The following is a 19,657-nucleotide window of genomic DNA, read 5'->3' as shown; positions in this document are numbered from 1 at the left end:
TTTTAGTGTAGTGGTTTCAGATTATTTGCTAATTCTCGTGACATACGTGATATACGAGAGTTCAACTATTCTTAATATTATGTTTTAAAGCACATTAACATAATATTATGCACTTCTTTAAAAACATACTTATCCTTTCACTATTTTCTGTCATTTTACATATAATATATTGATTACTTAACAATATGATTTTTTTGTTGACAAATAAAAAAACAATACGACTCTCTTAGATTATTTTCATTCCTTAATAATTTTCTATATCATATATTTTATTTATTTTAAATTAAATTCTTAATCTTGTTTTATTATACTACTGCTTAAATTTTTAAAGCTATATATTACTAACTTTAACTGCCATAATTATAAGTTTCCTACTAAATTTTAATAAATGTATTATTATCTTGCTAAATATTGATTCATCGTTGAAAAAAATATTTTAAATATTATTATAATATATAGCTCTAATACTATTCAGTTACAAAAAAAATTATTCTAATATATAATTTGATAGTAAAAAAAAAGTGAGGCCACACTATGTTAATGTGCTTTAAGCCACCAAATTAGCAGGGACGGCACTGGTCGAGATATTGCTGGCTTATTTGTCCGATCTCCACCTAAAAGTAGAAATCGATAGAGATGCATTCATGACGCAGTATAATAGTGTGAATGAGCCTCCACATGACGCAGTATATTATTACTTATATTTTAATCATTTAAAAAAAAATATTTCCGTACATAATGTTCTGAATAGACTCTTCTAGAGAATAACTCGTGGATGCAAAGCAACTACACGAACATTTTGACCTCTTCTTAAAAAAAAAAAATTTGTCAAACAAAATGTCCTTAATTAAAATCTAAGATCAGTTTTCAAAAGAACAAATATTTTGTTGTTAAGCGGAATGTTTGCTGCAAGAGTTTGAATAAAGTGAGAAGACTAAACTTAACAGTTGAGGCCCAACAGTGTGACACATAGTACAAGCCCATGTTAAGCTCATGAAATTACAGATTGCATTTCACTTTCTTCCGAGTGGTTCAAGTTTTGGCGGATTACTTTACAGTGTGATTGCTTATTGACAGTATAACTACACAAGACTCATGGCTTTTCTATGATCTACCAAACCTACGATGAACAAACGCTTAAAAGATCTCTATTCTGGTTCAAGTTCTGCAGCTGCAATATGCCTAACACGCTGAGCAAGTCGTCTCCTCCGATATATCCCCACCACGCGCAGAATCAGGATCATTGCAATGGCACAGTAGTCGAACACCGTCACTATTCTGAACCCTCCTGTACAAAACGAGGAACATCAAAGAGCTTGAAAGTCACATGAAACTTCAGTCAAATCAGAGTTCCAAATGATTCTTGCATAACCCTTCATTGATTTGTGAGGCAACTTACCCGTTGGGATGAAGCTAAACTCTGCCGCAGTGTAAAGGGTACTCATCAACATCTGCAACACCGCAAGAAACTTAGTTTCTCTTCCTACAATGGTAGATATATGTAGTCTTGTTTTGGCCATTAGTACAGACAACGAGTAGGTAGAGTAACTAAACACTAAACTATGAAGAGTAAACTTAAAAAGGTTTTACATTAACAGAGTAAGATGTTCTTAACTGCAAAGATGCGCACTTCGTGAAAATACAGAGTGTTTGTATCAGGATCCATCATGCGCCACACCATTCTCTTTATCAGCAAAGGCAGCTCCTTCAACTTCTGAAACAATCAAACGAATGTGGGTTTTGTCAAGTCATAGACAGGATAGATACAGACAGTAAAGTAAACATACCTGAAGAAAACCAGTTAAGCCTCCAACAAAGAGACGGTTATACCTACGGATCTTAGCAAGAACCTCCTTCACCTCTTGCTCTTGCCGCTCCTGCAAGGACGCTTCTGGTGACAGCGTAGTGATGTGTCGAACACACATAGGACACTTGCAAGGCTTAGAGACTGCAGCGTAGTTCCAGTACTGCAAGATGCAGCTTCCTGGTAATGTAATTAATCAGAAAAAGACACAAACATAACTCTTCTTAGCTTAATGTCTCCCAACATAATGGAACCCTAAAATCAGAAAAATTCACAAGAAGTTAAAAGATCAAAAAAGACTTAACCGCAATACCAATGGCCGCAGTTCCCTCGACACGGGACCGTGAAGGAGCTGAAACAGATCGGGCAACAATCATCCTCTGGAGGCGTCTCGCTCTCTCTCTTCCTCTCTCCACCATTATCCCTTTCCATCTGCTCCTCCTCCGCCGGCTCGTTCTGATCAAGAAATTCCGCCGCCGTGGCGTTTACCTCCGGCAATACCTCGTCGGCTGTGACCTCCATTGCTTCGCTAGACTCTCTTAGAAGATTCGAATTTTACAAAATGAGGAAGATAGATTGAACGACGACAGCTTATTAAAAGATGGATAAACTTCAAAGATAAAATTCAAACCGTCTGTTCAGAAGCAAATGACTGTTTTATCCTCGGTGTGTGTGGGTAACTTGTAGTAACAACGGTGAACAGATGTCAGATTCGTATCATTTACTGTTTTTATTAAAGTGATGATTGTTTCTAGGAATGTCAAAGGAAGGCTTGGCCCGCAGGATAGGTCCGTTTAAACCTGTGGCGGACGGGCTTGGACCTAAGATCTGTTATCCCGCAATATCGTGGACCTCGCGGAAATAAACCTGTGCCGGATGGCTTTGTGCGGGATGGGCCGAAGAAGACCGCGGTTAACCTTAATGTCCCGCAGCTTTTCTCTCTTCATTTCATCCGCCACCTGAAAAACAAAAGTGAGAGAGTGAAAGTGAAAGAGGAGTCGCCGCCACAAGAAATGGAGCTCCGGCCATGGTTTCCTCATCGATGATGCTTCCTGTCTACCCTTCGCCTTCTATCTCCTCCAGTGAAGCTTCTTGGAAACATAACAAAAAGGTATATTTCTTTTCCGACAAAACTTGGAAGCGAGATGATTGTGTAATTGATATGTCTTGCTTCTTGTGAGTTTACAGGGATTCCTGGAGTTCTCTTCGTGCTTCCGGATTCTTATGTTGATCCAGAGTACAAAGATTACGGAGGTGAGTTAATCAAAAGATTATTTCTTTGATGTCCTGCGTCATAATCCATCAGACTTGTCGGATCACATTAAAAAAAAAAAAAACTTTGAACTCTTTTATTTTTCACGCAAAACATTGTTCATGTGTATGAATGATTGAACTTGTTAAGTGCTTCTCTAGCCAATAGCTAATGAAATCTTTTGGTGAATGTTTTTTTTTTCTTTTAAATTGCAGCTGAGTTGTTTGTGAATGGAGAAGTAGTTCCGCGTCCACCAGAGAGATAGAGGAAGATACTGGAGTTAACGACTCAAAGAAGCTCGGATAAACCGAGGTACAATGACAAAACCAGAAATGTTCGACGGAGAGATAACATGCGGTCAGACCTTCAGTACTCAAGAGTCTTTTGCTAAACATCTCCTTTCCCTTTTAACTTCGTTCGCATGTGCCTTTTTTGGTTTATGTTATTTGCATCACTCTATATATGAATAATGTAAATTGTGATCATGATGATGAAGCTTATTTAATAGTAACTCTTTATCATTTATCAATTGTCTGTTTCTTCACCTACTTAGAAAAATAGAAAATGCTCTAGAATTGTAAACTGGAGACGTAAAAATGTTATAACCAATTTGTTTCTGTAATTTCTACTTTTAGTTTTTGGTTTTTATATTTTAGTTTTGGGTGTTTAGTTTTCGGCTTTTGGTTTTTGACTTGTGATCTCTAGATTTTGATTTTGGTTTTGCTGTATTTTTTTATTTTTTAAAAAATAATTAATATTTATTTTAAAATAATACAAAAATAGCAATAAATATTTAAATTTATCAAAATATCGTGAAATTATTTAAAATAAAATACAATAACATATTTTAATTATTATATAAAAACTTATAATATAAAAATATAAATAAAAATATTTAAAAGTTTAAATAGCAATAGTTTTTCTTATATAAATATTATAAATTATACAAAAATAAAAATATTCAAATTTTTTGAAACTAATTATAAATTTTTAAATTATTTATATTTTTTAAAGATGAATGGCTATTTTATTTTTCAAGATTAGTACAATATACTGTATGAATAAAACATAATCTGTCTTCTAATTTTTAGTTATTTTTAATGTGACTAATAATTATTAAAAATATTCATTTATTTTATTTATAGAAATTAATAACTAATTTTAAAATTAATTAATATTATTAATAAAATATATAAATTTATTTTAGAGATATGAAACACAAATAAATTATTTCACATTATTATTTAAATGATATCTAAAATACAAAAAATGTATGATAATTTTATCTTTATGAAAATATTATTTATTAATTAATTAAAATGCAGTAGTTTCTTCAAAAAATTGAAATTGCCACAAATACCACATTCATAGTACCACTTTTCATGTTTACACTAACCACTTTTATCCTCACTTTTAATGAAAGGTAAAATACAATTATACCCTTAGGGTTAACTAATCTAAACTTAAGGTTTAGAGTTGAGGGGTGGGGTAGGGTTTTTGGAATGTGAAATTTATGATTCTAATAAATATATATAAAATAGTTTCAAACATAATTTTCGTTTCCAAAAAAAATTTGAAAAAAAATAAAAAAAAATTCGAAAAAGAAAATTCAAATTTTTTTTTTTATAAAAAAGTTCGAATTTGAAAAAGAAGAATTCGAAAACATAAAAAAAATGATATTTTTTTTTTATTTTATTTTTTATATTTTTTTATATTTTTTATTATTATTTATTTTTATTTTTATTTAAATAATTATTTATTATATATATAAATAACAAGAGCATAAGAGTCTTTTGCCACTTAATGAAGAAGGTATTTTTGAAAATGTCTCATTAGTGGTGGTAAAAATGAAAAGTGGTACTATGAAAGTGGTAAACATGTAATTTTCCCCCGGTTAAGCTCTTTACGCTTGAACCATTTAAGGATTTAGGCTAGGATTCGTGTTAATTTAAATAGAAAAAGGCAATTTTCAAAAGCGATGTAGATATATGTATATCAACTAGGTGTTTTTCTGCACCATGTGCAGTGATAAATTTTTTAAAAGTTAAATTATATTTAAAATGAAATATATTAATATTATATATTTTATTATTTTTGAGTAATATTAATATAAAATTGATTATTTAAAAATAAAATTAAGAAAAAATAATTTTGTTTATTTTAAAGTACATTTAATAATGTATGTAATATATTTAAAATTCAAATCTTAGATAAATTTTTATCTATTTATTTTGGTTAAATGTATTAAATCAACTTGTATAAAATTTCTAAAAAATCATATAAAATTGTATAGTTATTTAAAAATTATAACTAAACAATATTTATAAAATTTGTAGATATTTAAAAGAAACTAATGAAATTACGATTAACAATTTATTAATTTTTTTAAAAAGATGTAGAAAATTTTGAAAATATTAGTAATAAAAATTGTATAATTATAAAAATACAATTAAATAATATTTCAAAATTTATAATGTATATTTCAATATATTTATTTTAGTGATGATTTATGAGTTATTATCATATTTTAAGAAGTTTACCAAAATGTAAATGAACATTAAATGAAATGTATTAGTTATTGTCATATTCTATAAAGTTTACCAAAAATATATGTCAGTAATAAATGTGATTATCCATGTCATATTAACTATAAGCCATGTCATCAATCTTGTTAGCCATGTCATCATTTTTTTTATAAAAATGACTGTAGAGAGAACATGTGACAAAATCACTTCGCAAATATAGTTTTTTTTTTTAACGTCTGATTAATTATGCTATTACAACGATGAGAAATATTATATAGACGATTCTACAGCCGCAAATATAGTCTAGGAAATTTTTTTCGTGTAGAATTAGGTGTGAAATTTGAAATTGTGACAAATAATATATCAGCAAATAAGGAGGACACATCAGTGAAAAGAGGAAGGAAAAACGATAAAAGTTTTCAATATTGCGTTGCAAGCTAAGGTTTCTGATATGATTCATCCGGACAACAACAACTCATCATCTTTCCAAAGAATGGAACTCCTACTTTGAGCTTAACGAATTCCCTCTCCCTTCATCTGCTTCTGTATTTGTTTGAGCCTCGTTTTCGGTCCTATATCCTTTCTGCTTTTTAACATAAATCGTCTCACAAAAAAAAATGATGGGTAATACATGATACACAATATCGATGTATCATAGATATTTAAATTTAGTTTTAATTGGTACTAGGATAATACTTTCGCCATGCGCATGATAAATTTATATAGAAATTATTTAAAAAAAATCGTGTACAAAATAAAATTTTTATTATTGATCGAATTAATATTTTTGGCCCTTAAATAATTTTTTAATTTTTTTTGTTAGTTACATAATTTGTTTACTAATGAATTGACCCATTTCTAAAAATATTTTAGATCAAAAAATTATTTATCGCATAAAAACCTAACGTTTAGGCTGAAGAATTTCATGCCTACTATTTGGTTACAATGAAACTATGCCAGCTAGGTTTTATATCATGATTTAGCAATTTAAAAGTTAATTATTGTTATCGGAAGTTTACGTTCATGTGCCAATCCTATCTATCTTTGATATGTTTTTTTTTGGTCATTTTGTTATTGTTCGCTATAAATATTGATTTTTGAGTTTATTCTCATTTTTTCTTTTATTTTGGTTTGAGATTTAGAAAATATTTAAGATTCAAAATGATTAAACAGATACATAATTAGGTTAAAATTTGAGCCTTGTGCAGAATTAATATTTTATATTTATTATTTATTTTATATATTTTGCATATTATGGAAAAATAAAATAATAATTATATATTAAATAACTCAGAAATTAGTTACTATTATATAATAAATTGGCTTGCACATATAAATCAAAACAATCAATCTTTCATATTGTATATGATATATAATTAAATTTAAACGATATGAAGTGTATATATATATATATATATTAACAGAAGCACCTATTAAAATAAAAATATTATTTATATGATTTTATTATCATTGTATCTTATTATAGAAAAAAATTAAACATTGATCACAAAAGTTTATGTGAGACTTTTAAAAGTTTTAGTAATTTATACTCGTTTTGAAAAATTCAAAATACAACATATACAAAAAATGTATAATTTTAATATATGATGAATCTAATTGTGTAATTTATTTTAATAATAAAGAATTAACAAAAATGATATAGATTATTAACAAATCTTCATTATTTAAAATCATTAATTACTATATATATCATAATTACATTAGGTAATTCGGTAGGTTTCATTTAAGGAAATAATGTATAATAAATTTCAATTTGATAAATGAATGGTCCATAATGAACATACTATATAATATAACATTTCCTAGCAATTTAATCTTGGACTAACAAAATTATCAATTGATTTTCAAGCCGCCTTGTAAACAAATTAACATTCCAATTACGTGACAACTTACCATGACACTTTTTGATTAGTACATACTACATGTTCTAAACTTTTTAAATATTTCTCTATTAATATATAAGGGATGTTAAACTATTGATCATTAATTTTTAACACAAAATTTTAACAGTTTTAGTAATTTTGTCGTTTTTTAAAATTCAAAACATAACATATACCAAAAATCTATATTTTAATTTTATAGATAATTTGATTGTTTAATTTATTTTAATAATATAAAATTAAACAAAAACGATGGTTGAGATATAAATTGTTATCAAATCTTTATCATTAGAATTATTAATTGTCATATATATTAGTCATATCTGGCAATTGCGTAGTTTTTATTTATGGAAAGAAAAAAAAAATAATAATTGTACACTTTAATTAATTTTATGATTAGTTTAATGAAAAGTATAATATATACTTAATTGGACCAACATATTTTCTAAGGATTCTGTATTTCATTAGGGTGATTATACGTGGCTACATTTAAAAGTTGTAATGTTTCTTAATTAATATAAGGGATTGGTGAAAACCCTGGTTTACATCTACATCAACATTTGCTTTCGTACGGAGGACCGATAAGGCACAACAGAAAGGTTGGATCTACCAAGGGTCTTTGTTGCATAAGTTTTTGCTATATTAGAAATAGACAATGGATATTCAGAAAATACCTTTTGCTATATTAGAAATCGCTGTAAACAATATTTACAAGACTTGCTTAATCAGTTTTTCATGACTTGTTAACACACTAAGAATCGCTGCTACTGAAAGAATCTTAGACTATCCAGTTTCTATCTCTCAGTCGTCTGCTACGTCAACCTCTGACTCAGAACAACACCAAGAACTCCTCCAAGGAATTTTCACCATTTTTCTATAATAATCAGTTTCGAGAGTCTTGTTGATTCTTCATCGACACCTTGCAATTTTATAGTGATCTCATACGTTCCCAAAAATCTCGTCCAAGGAACTAGATATAGACAACTTACATATTAGTAAGTATAACTTCATATTTTGGAATTATACTTATTCCATTTCTTCAATGTATAAACTTGATCCCCAAGTTTATTCATTTGCTTTTTTTCCATGGTATAAATTATCTTGTTCCTCAAGTTTAACCTAATTCAGCTCAGATCATGCATCCATGTGGTCCCTACCATTCCGTATGCTTTCTGAAACACGGTCCGACGGTACCTGCTAACATGTCAGCGACTTCGTCAAGGCATAAACCACATGTTTATCTTTCTCCATCTCAGCATCTTGCATCCAGATGCTAACCCACCACTCCGTATGTCTTATGTAGTAACGACAAATGCATCCAGCATCAATAATTTTATCGCCAAATCTCATCAAAATATATTAAGTGTTAAAAAATATTAAATAATTACACTGTAAATATAAAATAAAACATATAATAGTTGGTTCATACTTATATAAAATGTGATATGTATAAATTATAAATTTATAATTTTAATTAGTACATGACTGATTTAAATGATGTAATTGGCTAAAATTTTCATGTTGACGCGCCTTGTTTGACCGCCGGGCCGGTGCGGATCAATAATTTAAAAAAATTGATTTCCTAGGTTGACTGTTTTTTTATGCAGGGGCAGATCTGGTCTAACTAAATTTCATCTGTATGTATCCGTCAATCCGCAAATTTTATTTAATTTTTTTTAAAAATATTCTGTAAAAATATATAGAATATTATAAATATTTATATACTTTTAACTATAAATATATATATTTTTAAAAATAATTAATATATAATTATAATAATCATTTTAATACAATTAATATTACCCTACAAATCTGACGGATTACCCGTGAATTTTTGCGGAACGGATACAAATACAAGATTTTCTATTTGTGGGTCATGCGGGTCGGTTTCTTGAATCAACTCGACCTGCGGTGGGGCGGTCGTGGTGAGTTGACCCTCGAACCCAACACTACTTTTTAGTATTAGTAGATTTGGAATAAATATTAATTATTTTTAGTTTTTATTTGTATAATGATGTTTTACAATAGCAATATTTGTGAGAAAAAAAAAAGTAAATATCAAAAATCGATAATTATGAGGCTGGAACTGATAAAACATGGATGTCTTTTTTTGTTTAGACAAACTATATATCTTTCAAATTATAGTTTTCCTAACAAAATGACATTTGTAAAAGTAAATTAAGAATCTCAAACAACTAGGATTGCCTTTTGTAAAGGGAAAAGAGAATGAAAGGGTTGTTTTGTAGGATAAGAATAAAGGATCTAAAGTACACAGAATGTGTCAGTATCAATATTAATTAAAAAGAAAAATAATTTAGTGGACCGGAATTAAAACAAGGACAATGGTGTGGTGTTTTTTTCTTTCGATATATCTATACTATTAAAACTTAAGTACCTTTTTAAAACACCTTTGATTTGTTTAGTTAATTAATTATTTTTTCCATTTTCATTTTTTATAATACAATAATTTTATTAAATGGATATTACTTTACAAAATCATTATCAGATCTGTACAATATTTTCTTTAATTAGATCGATAATCTATACTATTAAAACTGAAATATTTTTTTTTGAAATACCCTTGATTTGTTTAGTTAATTACTTTCTTTTGCCATTTTCATTTTTTTAGAATACAATAATTTTATTAAATGGATATTACTTTCCAAAATCATTATCAGATCTCTACAATATTTTCTTTAATCAAATCGACAATGTTTTTAACAACTTAAAAAAAATATTCTAAACAATTATTTTTTAAACAAAAATTTAAATTTGCCAAAAGCATACATTAATATTATCAAACAACCAATAAGTAAACTTATCATCTTCTTTTTTTCCTTTGAGTTTTTTTTTATCTTGAATAGTTTTGAGAGGTTTTAGTTTATGTTATCTTTCATATATTCAATCTATATTAGTAAAAATGATCATTATTATTTAACATTTTACCAAAAAAATGATCATTATTATTTTGTTGCCTTTACAATACCTCAGTATATTACTTTTTGTATCATTGTGTTTTTATAAAAATATCTTTCATTAAGATAAAATTGCCATACAAAAAGGACAACTTTAGACATTTCCATAGTAACATTCTTATACATGAGTTACATTGATTTTACTTTCCAACTTTTTAAAAATATCATTAATTATCTTATTTTTATTTTTAAAATTCCCTTCAAATAATTCAAAATTTTAAAAATAATTTTGGATATTCAAAAAACATTAAATAAGTCTAAACGGTTCTAAATGGGCAACTTAATTATCGCAGATGTAAATGTACATCCTATTAGATCTTAAAATCAAATTGGTCAAAACGGGTTCATAATTTTGTTTTAATTGATTTGTGAGTATCTTAGGACTATTAAAAAATTGAATTAATCTCTATCGGGAGCTGCAACCCACATATCTCTCCAAATATGTAAAAAATCTCAAAGCATGATTTAATATTCATGTACTTTGATGTTATGTAGAGGGATTGCTATGAACCCAAGCTGCTTCAAACCCGGATTGCTTAATTTGCTCCCCAAAATGGGTTTATGATTTAAATGAAGTCGATCAAAACTAAGACGGGTTCAAGTAGGACGGATTTACATATTTTAATATCTCTAATAAAATGAATAACCTATAATGTGTTTTTACTAAATTTTTATAAAGTAAAATATTATGTGCTTTCAAAGCGTGGGTTAAAATCTAGCTAAAATTATGGCCGGAGTACGGCCCAATCCTAATATTTCAACTGTTTAATTTTTTTCCCTCTTTTATTTCTTTTCATCTTCTTCTCCATTTCTTTCCTCTGCAACTATGGTTACAAAGTTTTTCACTCTTATAACTGAACAACATGAATATGTTCATAATTTGTATCAAATATGTTTGGCCAACTAACGTCTCGCCAGCGAGATTTAAAAAAAAACATTAGGTAGTCGATGTTACTATTTCTGGATCAGTTTTGTGATTTGCCCCTTCTGACTGAAGGGGAAAATCTAAAGCCGAACATTAACCATCTTTTGACATCTGTTTTCAGATTGTACACTTCTTTCTCAGTGTTTTCAAGCTTTGGAATTGCACCTTCCATCTCTTCAAGCATAGATTCTTCTACCCACTTGAACAAATGTTCCCTATAAAACAACAATTCTATGGTTTAAAGACAATCATATTGTTAAACTACAATCCAAAAGTACACTTAGAAGGGAAACCTCACATTCCAAAATCTCATTTTTTACACTGACTCGAACTCATCTCTTTCACCTGATGTTGGAAGACTTTAACCGATTCTGAGTTTAGGCTTCTTATGTTTTCGATTTGAAAATTTTTGTTAAGTAATTATAATTATAAAACGACGGCGTCTTCATAAACGTGAACAGTAAACGGCTGATTAACGACAATTATTGTGGACTAAGCTCTTACCCAAATTGGCTAGGTCAATGTAAGTTTGGTATTTTTTGAATTAATGAAAAATCTGTATTGTTTTTGGCAAATTTGAGTAAGTTTAGTATTTTAATACCCGTATAGTACGTGCGGATCAACAAGATGCCATATCAGAAGTTTTGACTCTGTTTATTTACTCTGTTTTGTGTTCTTGTTCAAGAATAGAGAAAACTTTTTGGATTTTCGAAAGCTTAGAGTGATGTGGTGGAGAAACTGATTTTACACTTGCTTGCTTACATTACAAGACATTGGCCACTACATATTTATAGAGAAAATAGAACACTCTAGTCTTCTCTATGCCATAGTCTTATTTTTAGACGTAGACCAGGGGCTCAAAATTCCAAATCAGTTTTGGTATGATGGCCTCAGTTTTCGTAATAAGAGTTCCATTAGTAATCTATTATTTTCCATAAGAAATAATGTCGGTTTGGTTATTTAAACAGGGAAAAGGAGATGTCAAGGCTACCAAAGGTGGTTCGTATATGGCGTATGTGGCGGATTTTCAATCAACAAAAAAACAACGAGGACCTTGGTACAGCGTTCCTTTGTATTGACCTCCAGGTATGTGATATTTTAATTAATTAATTAAGCTAAGAAAGAAACATGTAACAACAATTATAATATATATTATGCAAACAGGCGGAAACATATGAAGGAAGGCTTGATAAATCACTTCCAGAAGAAACAACCCAAATCTTGCAAGAAGGCGAAATATATCAACTTCAATATTTTACACATCTAAAAAACACTCAACGGTACAAGCTCACTACTCAACCGTACATTATCCAAATCAACACATCAACAACTATTAGTCCAATAATAGAAAATATACCGATGTTGCCTTCTTACGTGTTCCATCCTCAAGGATACGAAAACATGATCAGCATAGCCCACACCAACTATCTACCAGGTAAAAGAACCATCTCATCTTTTTTTTTTTTTGTCAAAGTTCATCTTTATCACTTCTTAAAAAATTAAAAATCACATTCACGATACAACCATTACCCCAGATGTGGTTGGACAAATAATATTGATGCAAGGTAGCGATCTACAAAATCCCAGGACAACAACCAAGGTCGTACTTGGTTTGCTTCTAAACAGGTACCAAAAATAGTATTTTTAATATATATATGTATATATATATACATATATATGTATATATATTCTGGGCAATAATATAGATTCACACATTTTTTTTTGAAACACTTAAATACTTCCATTAGATGGACCTTAAACAGGTCTTCTTGGGAGAGAGGGACAATTGTGGTCCGCCTGACAATATTAGACAAAGAAGCAGCTCATTTTAGGGAGTTACAAAGCATGACAAACATGAAATACAAAGTCGTAGTCATAACAAGCATCAATCCCCGACTACTAAAAGGTAATATAACCATCAATAATTTTTTAAAAAATAACAAAATATTGTTTGATAATTATAATGTCAAATAACTATTACTTCGTCATGTTTTTTTTATCTGTTTGTTTAATTTATTAAAAAAAAAACAATTCTTGTTTTGATAGATTAATTGCAACAAAGAAGCAAAATGAGCTATATTTCAAAACTACAGTATTATTATATTTGTTTTCATATTGTCTAACATTATTATTTTTTTTTACATGACTACAGAAAAACAAGAACTCGCCACAACACCAGCAACTCGCTTCTACTGTGACACCTCGATTGATATAATACAAAGCTTCATCCGGATAAACAGTGAATATTATGGAGATAACTCGCTTCTACTGTGACACCTAGTTTATAAATGTTTTATCTTTATTTAAAAATAAATTTATTGCAATGAAAAATAATGGGATATAGAATTTCATAAATTAAAGGTAGCCACCATACATGTGTAGTGCCTAATGTCATTGATATTCTATCAAATGATTGAAACAAACCTATATTTGGTAGTCCAAAATTGAAATATAACACATGAAGTCTAAATATGATTTTAATAGATTAAGAAAAGATTTTTTTGGAAAAAAATGAAAATATAGACCAAAAATTCATCATGTATATCTTTATATGATAATACCAGCCTAAAATTATCCCTTTTGTATAATGTTTGCGGAAAACCCAACATAGTGCTTGATTTATCATTTAGAATACAATTTAAAAACTAATTTCTATAAATTAAAAACTTAATAAGATTCGCATATATTTTGAGTAGTATTGGAAATAATTAAACCAACTAAAAGTTAAAATACATTTGGCATATTTAAGACTAATTTTCATATATAAAAATATAATTTTTTTATTTCTATATTTATTTTATATTAATATATTTTAGGAAAATATTTCCATAAGATTTTTTATTTATATATATCTACTTTTATATAAAAAAATATTTCTTTTAAAATAAATAATTTATAATTAAGAATAAATATATTTAATATATAAATATACTTTTTAAATAATCATAAATGTATCATCAACCAACTCAAAATATAAATCTATTATTTGAAAGTTGAAGGTATATAAATTATGTAAAATAATGTTTTCAGATGAAAATAATTTTTGCAGCTAAAACAATCATGTGCTTTGAAAGCTCATATCACAATATAATTACTATAATTACTTTAACAATATTAACAAATGACAAATGCATTTGTTGCCATTGTGTGGCAATGCATTGTTTAAAAATGGATTCACATAGTATAATCAATAGACATATGAAACCACTTAAGCTCTTCCCACTTGACCATTTAAGGATTTTGGTCAGATACTCATGCTAATTTAAATTGAATATTGTTATAAATATCTTTAGTTTTTATTAATTTTAAATCTTATAATAGGTAGTGCTGGATAATATCGATATATCACTGACGAGTAAGGCAACAACATTGGTTTTTCTTTGGATCACTTAAAATGCAAGCCATAAATGATGGATCTATGTCATGGCCTATTCATACTTTTCTGCAGTCGTTATTAGTTTTACAATATCCTTGGTACTTGCATCCAGCAGCTGGAAATCATTAAAAACAAATAATATGAATAGTTTGTAAAAGAAAATTAACTGATTGTATCTAGCATTTTTATTTATATGAAAAAAAGATGAGTAAAAATATTACCAAAAGATTGAGAAAAATGATGAAGCAATTAAGAAAATGAATAGCAGAAATGTAAACTGAATCTTTTTTGTTGGCATGATTATCTTTGTAACTCTTCGTTTGATGAAGATAAAGTTGTAAGTTTTTGAGTTTAGAGCAAATGGTTATCTACAGTTATATACTTGAAAATTTACTTTACCAAAAATAAGATACATAAACATAGTTAAAATGTAATTGACTATTGCAGTAATACTTTCCATGAAAATCTTGCACTATTTATCACAACTAGATTTTTTGACCAAAAAATAATTTTAAAATATCTGGATCCGCGCATAACGCTTGCAAAAAAGATCTAGTTGTTATAAATACTACAATGTTTTCATGGGATATTATTACTGCAATAGTCAATTATATTTTAAGTGTATATATATATATATATATATATATATATATATATATATATATATATATATATATCTTATTTCTTGTAAAGTAGATTTGTAAATATAATTTTTTAATTTTATAGTTGAGGGGTTTTAGTACCCTTCAACTATTTTTGAATCGTAATCAAGATATCTTAATTAATTTTAAATCTTTAACCCTTCAATTTACAAAGTGTTAACATTTGTCACTCTCTGTCTATAATTATTTAACAAAAAGTGACACACGTTATTAGTTTGTAAGTTGAAGTATTAAAACAATAAAAAAAATTTGAAAGATTTTATTTTGATTGAAAAATAGTTGAGAGTTTTAATCACTGAAATACATTTTGAAATAAATTGGTTTATATAAAGAATATATAAGTTGATTTTTCTCTGATTATTAGATGTTTCTTGTTGACTAATAAAAATTTGGCTTAGACAAAATGATTGTAAACTGTAGTAAGTGGGACTATGGTAGCTGAAGTACAGAAAGAACATAATTGTAAAGTCAGTTAAGGAAAATTTGTTTATCGGATAATGTGGATTCCAAGTAAGAAAAAATTGATTAGCAATCATTGCAGGATTATACAAAAAGAAGATCGGATCTGCGGAAACTAGTGAAGAAAAATATTTTTGATGGTAACTACTCCCTCCGTTTCGCTATGTAAGTAGTTTTGCTTAAAAGCACGGCTATTAAGAAACTTCAACTTTTTCTAAAACAACAATAAAAACGTTTTTGTATTTATTGCACACGTTCATTTTGTCTGCAACATTTAATTAGAAAGAGATTATTGTTAGTAATAAAATTAATAAAAAATAATATCAACAATCACACGTTTGAGTTTTCTAAAAACTTTTTTACAACATTTTGGAGCCAAATTTTTGTATAACTAATTTAAACTAAAAAATCAAAATTTTATGATGGAGCCAAAGTAAAACTTTTGAACAGTTTGTAATATGCTTATTTAAGCTTCAATTTCTTTGTCGGGATGAAGCTCTCCAATATCATAATGCATCTTGTTCAAGTCAAATGGCCGAGTGAACATCTGGAGGTTTGATTGTGTTTTGTTGTTTTTTTAACATTTTCTGTTTTGTTTTCTTTTTGACTTTTTTCTTCATTTTGATCCATAGTTTTATGAAGAAAAAATAGATCGAAGAAAGTAAATCAAAAAGAAAAACTAATGGAGTAAGACAACATTTACGGTGGTATTTATAGTGAATTTAGAAATAGATTTTTTGGTAACTAGTAGTAAATGTTAGTTGACTGACATTGTAAGTTGTGTTTAAAAAATTGAAAACTAACGACAAGGCCTTTAAGTTTTTTAGTGGAATATTGTATATTTATTGTTTTGGGTTCCGAGAACAACTTATATTATGAAACAAATATTTTTTGGCAAAACTGCTTACATAACGAAACGGAGGGAGTATCATCATCATCGGCAACCACATCTTCACCATCAAGCATATCCATTTTTGTGTCCATCTCTGCATCACTCGATCGCATCAGCCAAAAGCTCACCATCTTTACCACCCTTTTCTTCCACAACTTCATCATCAAAACCATCCAACACATTCTTAGTCTTGTTTAATATTCAATTGTAATAAAACCATCGAAATAAAAACTAGTTAAAAGGAGCATCATCTCATGGATCGGTAGAGAGGCCTGTACCATACAACATAAGAAAGTGGACAGCCCATCAACACATAGATTGTGGAAAGGAAAAAGATCTTCACACCTATATCATTAATATTTTCAAAACCAGCATTAGTTCAACTTTCATCCAAATCAAAACAAAACTTCATAAGAACAGTTAACATTAGAAGATTCATAAAAAAAACAATAGTATAGTGTCAAGCTCACCTCCGCCTTTAATTCAGCAGACCATGGTTGCAATTACATTGAATACCCAGGCACAGAACGATACCTGAAAACCAGCAGTACAATACAAGCCCCCGTCAAAAACATTTCACGTAAAGAAGGAACAACAACTCGTAGTGAGTGAAATAACATGTCTCTGGGGCATCAAGAAGGAACTGCCTTACATCCATCACCGAGTCTTGTAAGAAAATTAATACTAAAGTAAAGAGCATTCCTTTCGGATTGTCTTGTAAGGACCAAAGTCTCCACCAACCCCAGGACCTGCAATTTCAATCAAAATTTCCATTACACAACCAATGTAGAGAAACTCGCACATGAAGAAGAAGTAAAGACCTTCATCACAATCAAGACCAAGCCACGAGAAGAACAGCAGCTTCGCTTTGATATCTCCAAATCGGTATCCTCAATCCTCAGCACAAACTTCCCTCCTTTGGACTCAACAAATCTGAATCAAAACTCACCAAAAACGAAACTAAATCGAGAGTCAGAGACATACCTTTAGAGTCTAATCTTACAGAAGAAGCCTCAATCTCAGAGTATCCGTCCCAAGCTATCGCCTTTGCCGACCAAGCCGAGATCTCTCTCTCTTCTCTCCGGCCGTCGTCTCTTCTTCTTCCTTTCTCATGTCCGAACTTTGCCTCCTCTCTCTCTCTCTTTTGTCTCTATGTCTTGTTGTGTCTTAGGGAGAAGAGAAGACGACAAGGGAAGAAGAAGAACAGCCGTCAGAGAGAGAGAGAGAGAGTAACAAAAAAAATATATATATATGAGACCAATGTTTTTTTTTGTGGTAAAAAAAAACTTGGGTTTTGAGATTTCGATTTTTAGTTTTATATTTTTTTTGACAAAAATAAATTACTTTCATGTTTAAACAGGAAACTAAAATATTTTTAGCGGGAATAAAAAAACTTTAATAAACACGAGGAGACATTTTCCAGAGTTTAAGCGGAAAACTAAAATATTTTTAGTGGAAATAAAAACATTTTAATATTATTAACTCTGAAAGTCTTCTAACATAAAACACACAAGAATGCTTTCAGTAAATCGTCTAGAAGACTTCATGCAGAGTCGTCTATACCCTAAATATACTTTAAACCCTTGTCCGAAAACTCGCTAGGCGTAACGCGTGCGGTTGGGTAGCGCCTAGCGCCAAATCCATTAATCGGAGATTACACGGGGATTAATCGGGAAGTAATTTTATGGATTTTATATATGTCTAGGTCTTATATAATTAATATATGTACTAAAATGTTTAATGACATTCAGACTAGTGGTTATGTGCACCTTCAAACTCATGACATGCCGATGTTCGAGTGAGGCAAGCTCATTTTTTTTTGAATTTTTAAGTTTAATGAACTACGAAAAGACTAATATATCCATGTCTTCTACCTAAATCTCTGCGATTGTTTTTACAGAGCAATGTCAGCCCTTCATTTTCTATTGCGATTTCATTGTTTAATCTTATTATTCTTGATGATTTTAGTCACAATAGAACAGATCAAAGAGATATATGTGATTCGGAACCTAAAACATACAAAAACGATGATTTTTTTAAAATAATATGTTATTTTTTGAATGGAGTACTAATCCGTTTTTCATGTTTTCTCTACAGAAAAATGACAAACGATAACAACACTCCCATTGACACTACCAATGTCACAACAATTCTACTCAACGTTGCAGCCACTGATGCAACAATGACAACCGCTGGAAATATCACAGCGTCAACCACTGAAGCAACAACAAGCACTATCCTCCCTGCGGGAAATGCTGCTGATGAAACCACTCGCCGTAGCTTATTCGGTGCTGGTCTTTATCAGACGGGTTCAGTTTCAGCAACTGCAAGTGGTCCGGTGGCAGTTCAAACTCCTCCAGCTGTCCCTAGTGTGTTCACTCAAGGACTGATGCCAAACCAGTTTGATGGCAAAGGCTTCAAAATGTGGCAGAAGAATATGATGTTCTTCCTGACAACGATGAAACTGGACAAGTTCATCCAGGAGGACAAGCCCCTTATGCCTTACGGGATTGATGATGATCACAGTCTTGCAACTGTTGACATATGGGTGCAATTGTTTAATCTTATTATTCTTGATGATTTTAGTCACAATAGAACAGATCTAAGAGAGAGATGTGATTCGGAACCTAAAACATACAAAAACGATGATTTTTTAAAAAAAATCCGATCAATGCTCTGATTAACACCAACTCGCAGCGGTGGTCCTCCGCCTCACGCATTCTCGCCGATTAACCGGCCGCAGAGGCCGCGTTTTTGAACAAGGCTCTAAACTCAAATAACTAACTAAGTAGAAACAAATAATTCATTAAACTTAAATATAAGTTAAAAATTGTTTGATATACATAAAACTAAACACATATAGATTAAAATTTTAGTTTTTCAAAA

At 29.4% G+C, this 19,657-nt stretch overlaps 1 protein-coding gene and 3 long non-coding RNA genes across 7 annotated transcripts; 2 read left to right on the top strand and 2 right to left on the bottom strand.

Annotated features, from left to right (window-relative positions):
* Window positions 1–919: 919 nt before the first annotated feature.
* On the bottom strand, window positions 920–2,753 carry LOC103862307 (E3 ubiquitin-protein ligase RNF170). 3 transcript variants are annotated; one of them, XM_009140002.3, is made up of 5 exons: window positions 2,110–2,753; window positions 1,788–1,984; window positions 1,616–1,711; window positions 1,400–1,451; window positions 920–1,288 (listed from the first exon to the last, which is right to left on the bottom strand). In XM_009140002.3, the coding sequence occupies exons 1-5, from the start codon at window positions 2,324–2,326 to the stop codon at window positions 1,149–1,151; spliced, it is 702 nt and encodes a 233-aa protein (XP_009138250.1). In that variant the 5' UTR covers window positions 2,327–2,753; the 3' UTR covers window positions 920–1,148. The 3 variants fall into 3 exon arrangements, with proteins under 3 accessions (XP_009138250.1, XP_009138249.1, XP_033143896.1); XM_009140001.3 differs by having other exon boundaries at window positions 1,616–1,714; window positions 2,110–2,446; XM_033288005.1 differs by having other exon boundaries at window positions 1,616–1,714; window positions 2,118–2,422.
* Window positions 2,754–2,922: 169 nt separating this feature from the next.
* LOC103862644 lies at window positions 2,923–3,585 on the top strand. The gene is made up of 2 exons (XR_001958129.2): window positions 2,923–3,058; window positions 3,272–3,585. It is a non-coding gene; the product is annotated as an uncharacterized LOC103862644 (long non-coding RNA).
* A 6,720-nt stretch (window positions 3,586–10,305) lies between these two features.
* LOC103862303 lies at window positions 10,306–18,004 on the bottom strand. 2 transcript variants are annotated; one of them, XR_001958123.2, is made up of 7 exons: window positions 17,756–18,004; window positions 17,593–17,687; window positions 17,424–17,520; window positions 17,242–17,305; window positions 17,050–17,116; window positions 16,788–16,926; window positions 10,306–14,873 (listed from the first exon to the last, which is right to left on the bottom strand). It is a non-coding gene; the product is annotated as an uncharacterized LOC103862303 (long non-coding RNA). The 2 variants fall into 2 exon arrangements; XR_631708.3 differs by lacking the exon at window positions 10,306–14,873 and having other exon boundaries at window positions 16,680–16,926; window positions 17,756–18,002.
* Window positions 14,964–16,720, top strand: LOC117132515. The gene is made up of 2 exons (XR_004456113.1): window positions 14,964–16,432; window positions 16,512–16,720. It is a non-coding gene; the product is annotated as an uncharacterized LOC117132515 (long non-coding RNA).
* Window positions 18,005–19,657: the final 1,653 nt, after the last annotated feature.

This window comes from Brassica rapa, chromosome A03 (genome assembly GCF_000309985.2).
Source record: "Brassica rapa cultivar Chiifu-401-42 chromosome A03, CAAS_Brap_v3.01, whole genome shotgun sequence".
NCBI classification, from domain to species: Eukaryota; Viridiplantae; Streptophyta; class Magnoliopsida; order Brassicales; family Brassicaceae; genus Brassica; species Brassica rapa.
This window is presented reverse-complemented; position numbering and strand designations above follow the sequence as displayed.

Coding starts and splice junctions, on each gene's coding strand:
- LOC103862307 (XM_009140001.3), bottom strand. CDS start 2,326: ATGGAGGTCACAGCCGACGAGGTATTGCCGGAGGTAAACGCCACGGCG. Junction 1,985..2,109: donor CTGCGGCCATTGGTATTGCG/GTTAAGTCTTTT, acceptor TTACATTACCAG/GAAGCTGCATCTTGCAGTAC. Junction 1,715..1,787: donor GCTTAACTGGTTTTCTTCAG/GTATGTTTACTT, acceptor TGATTGTTTCAG/AAGTTGAAGGAGCTGCCTTT.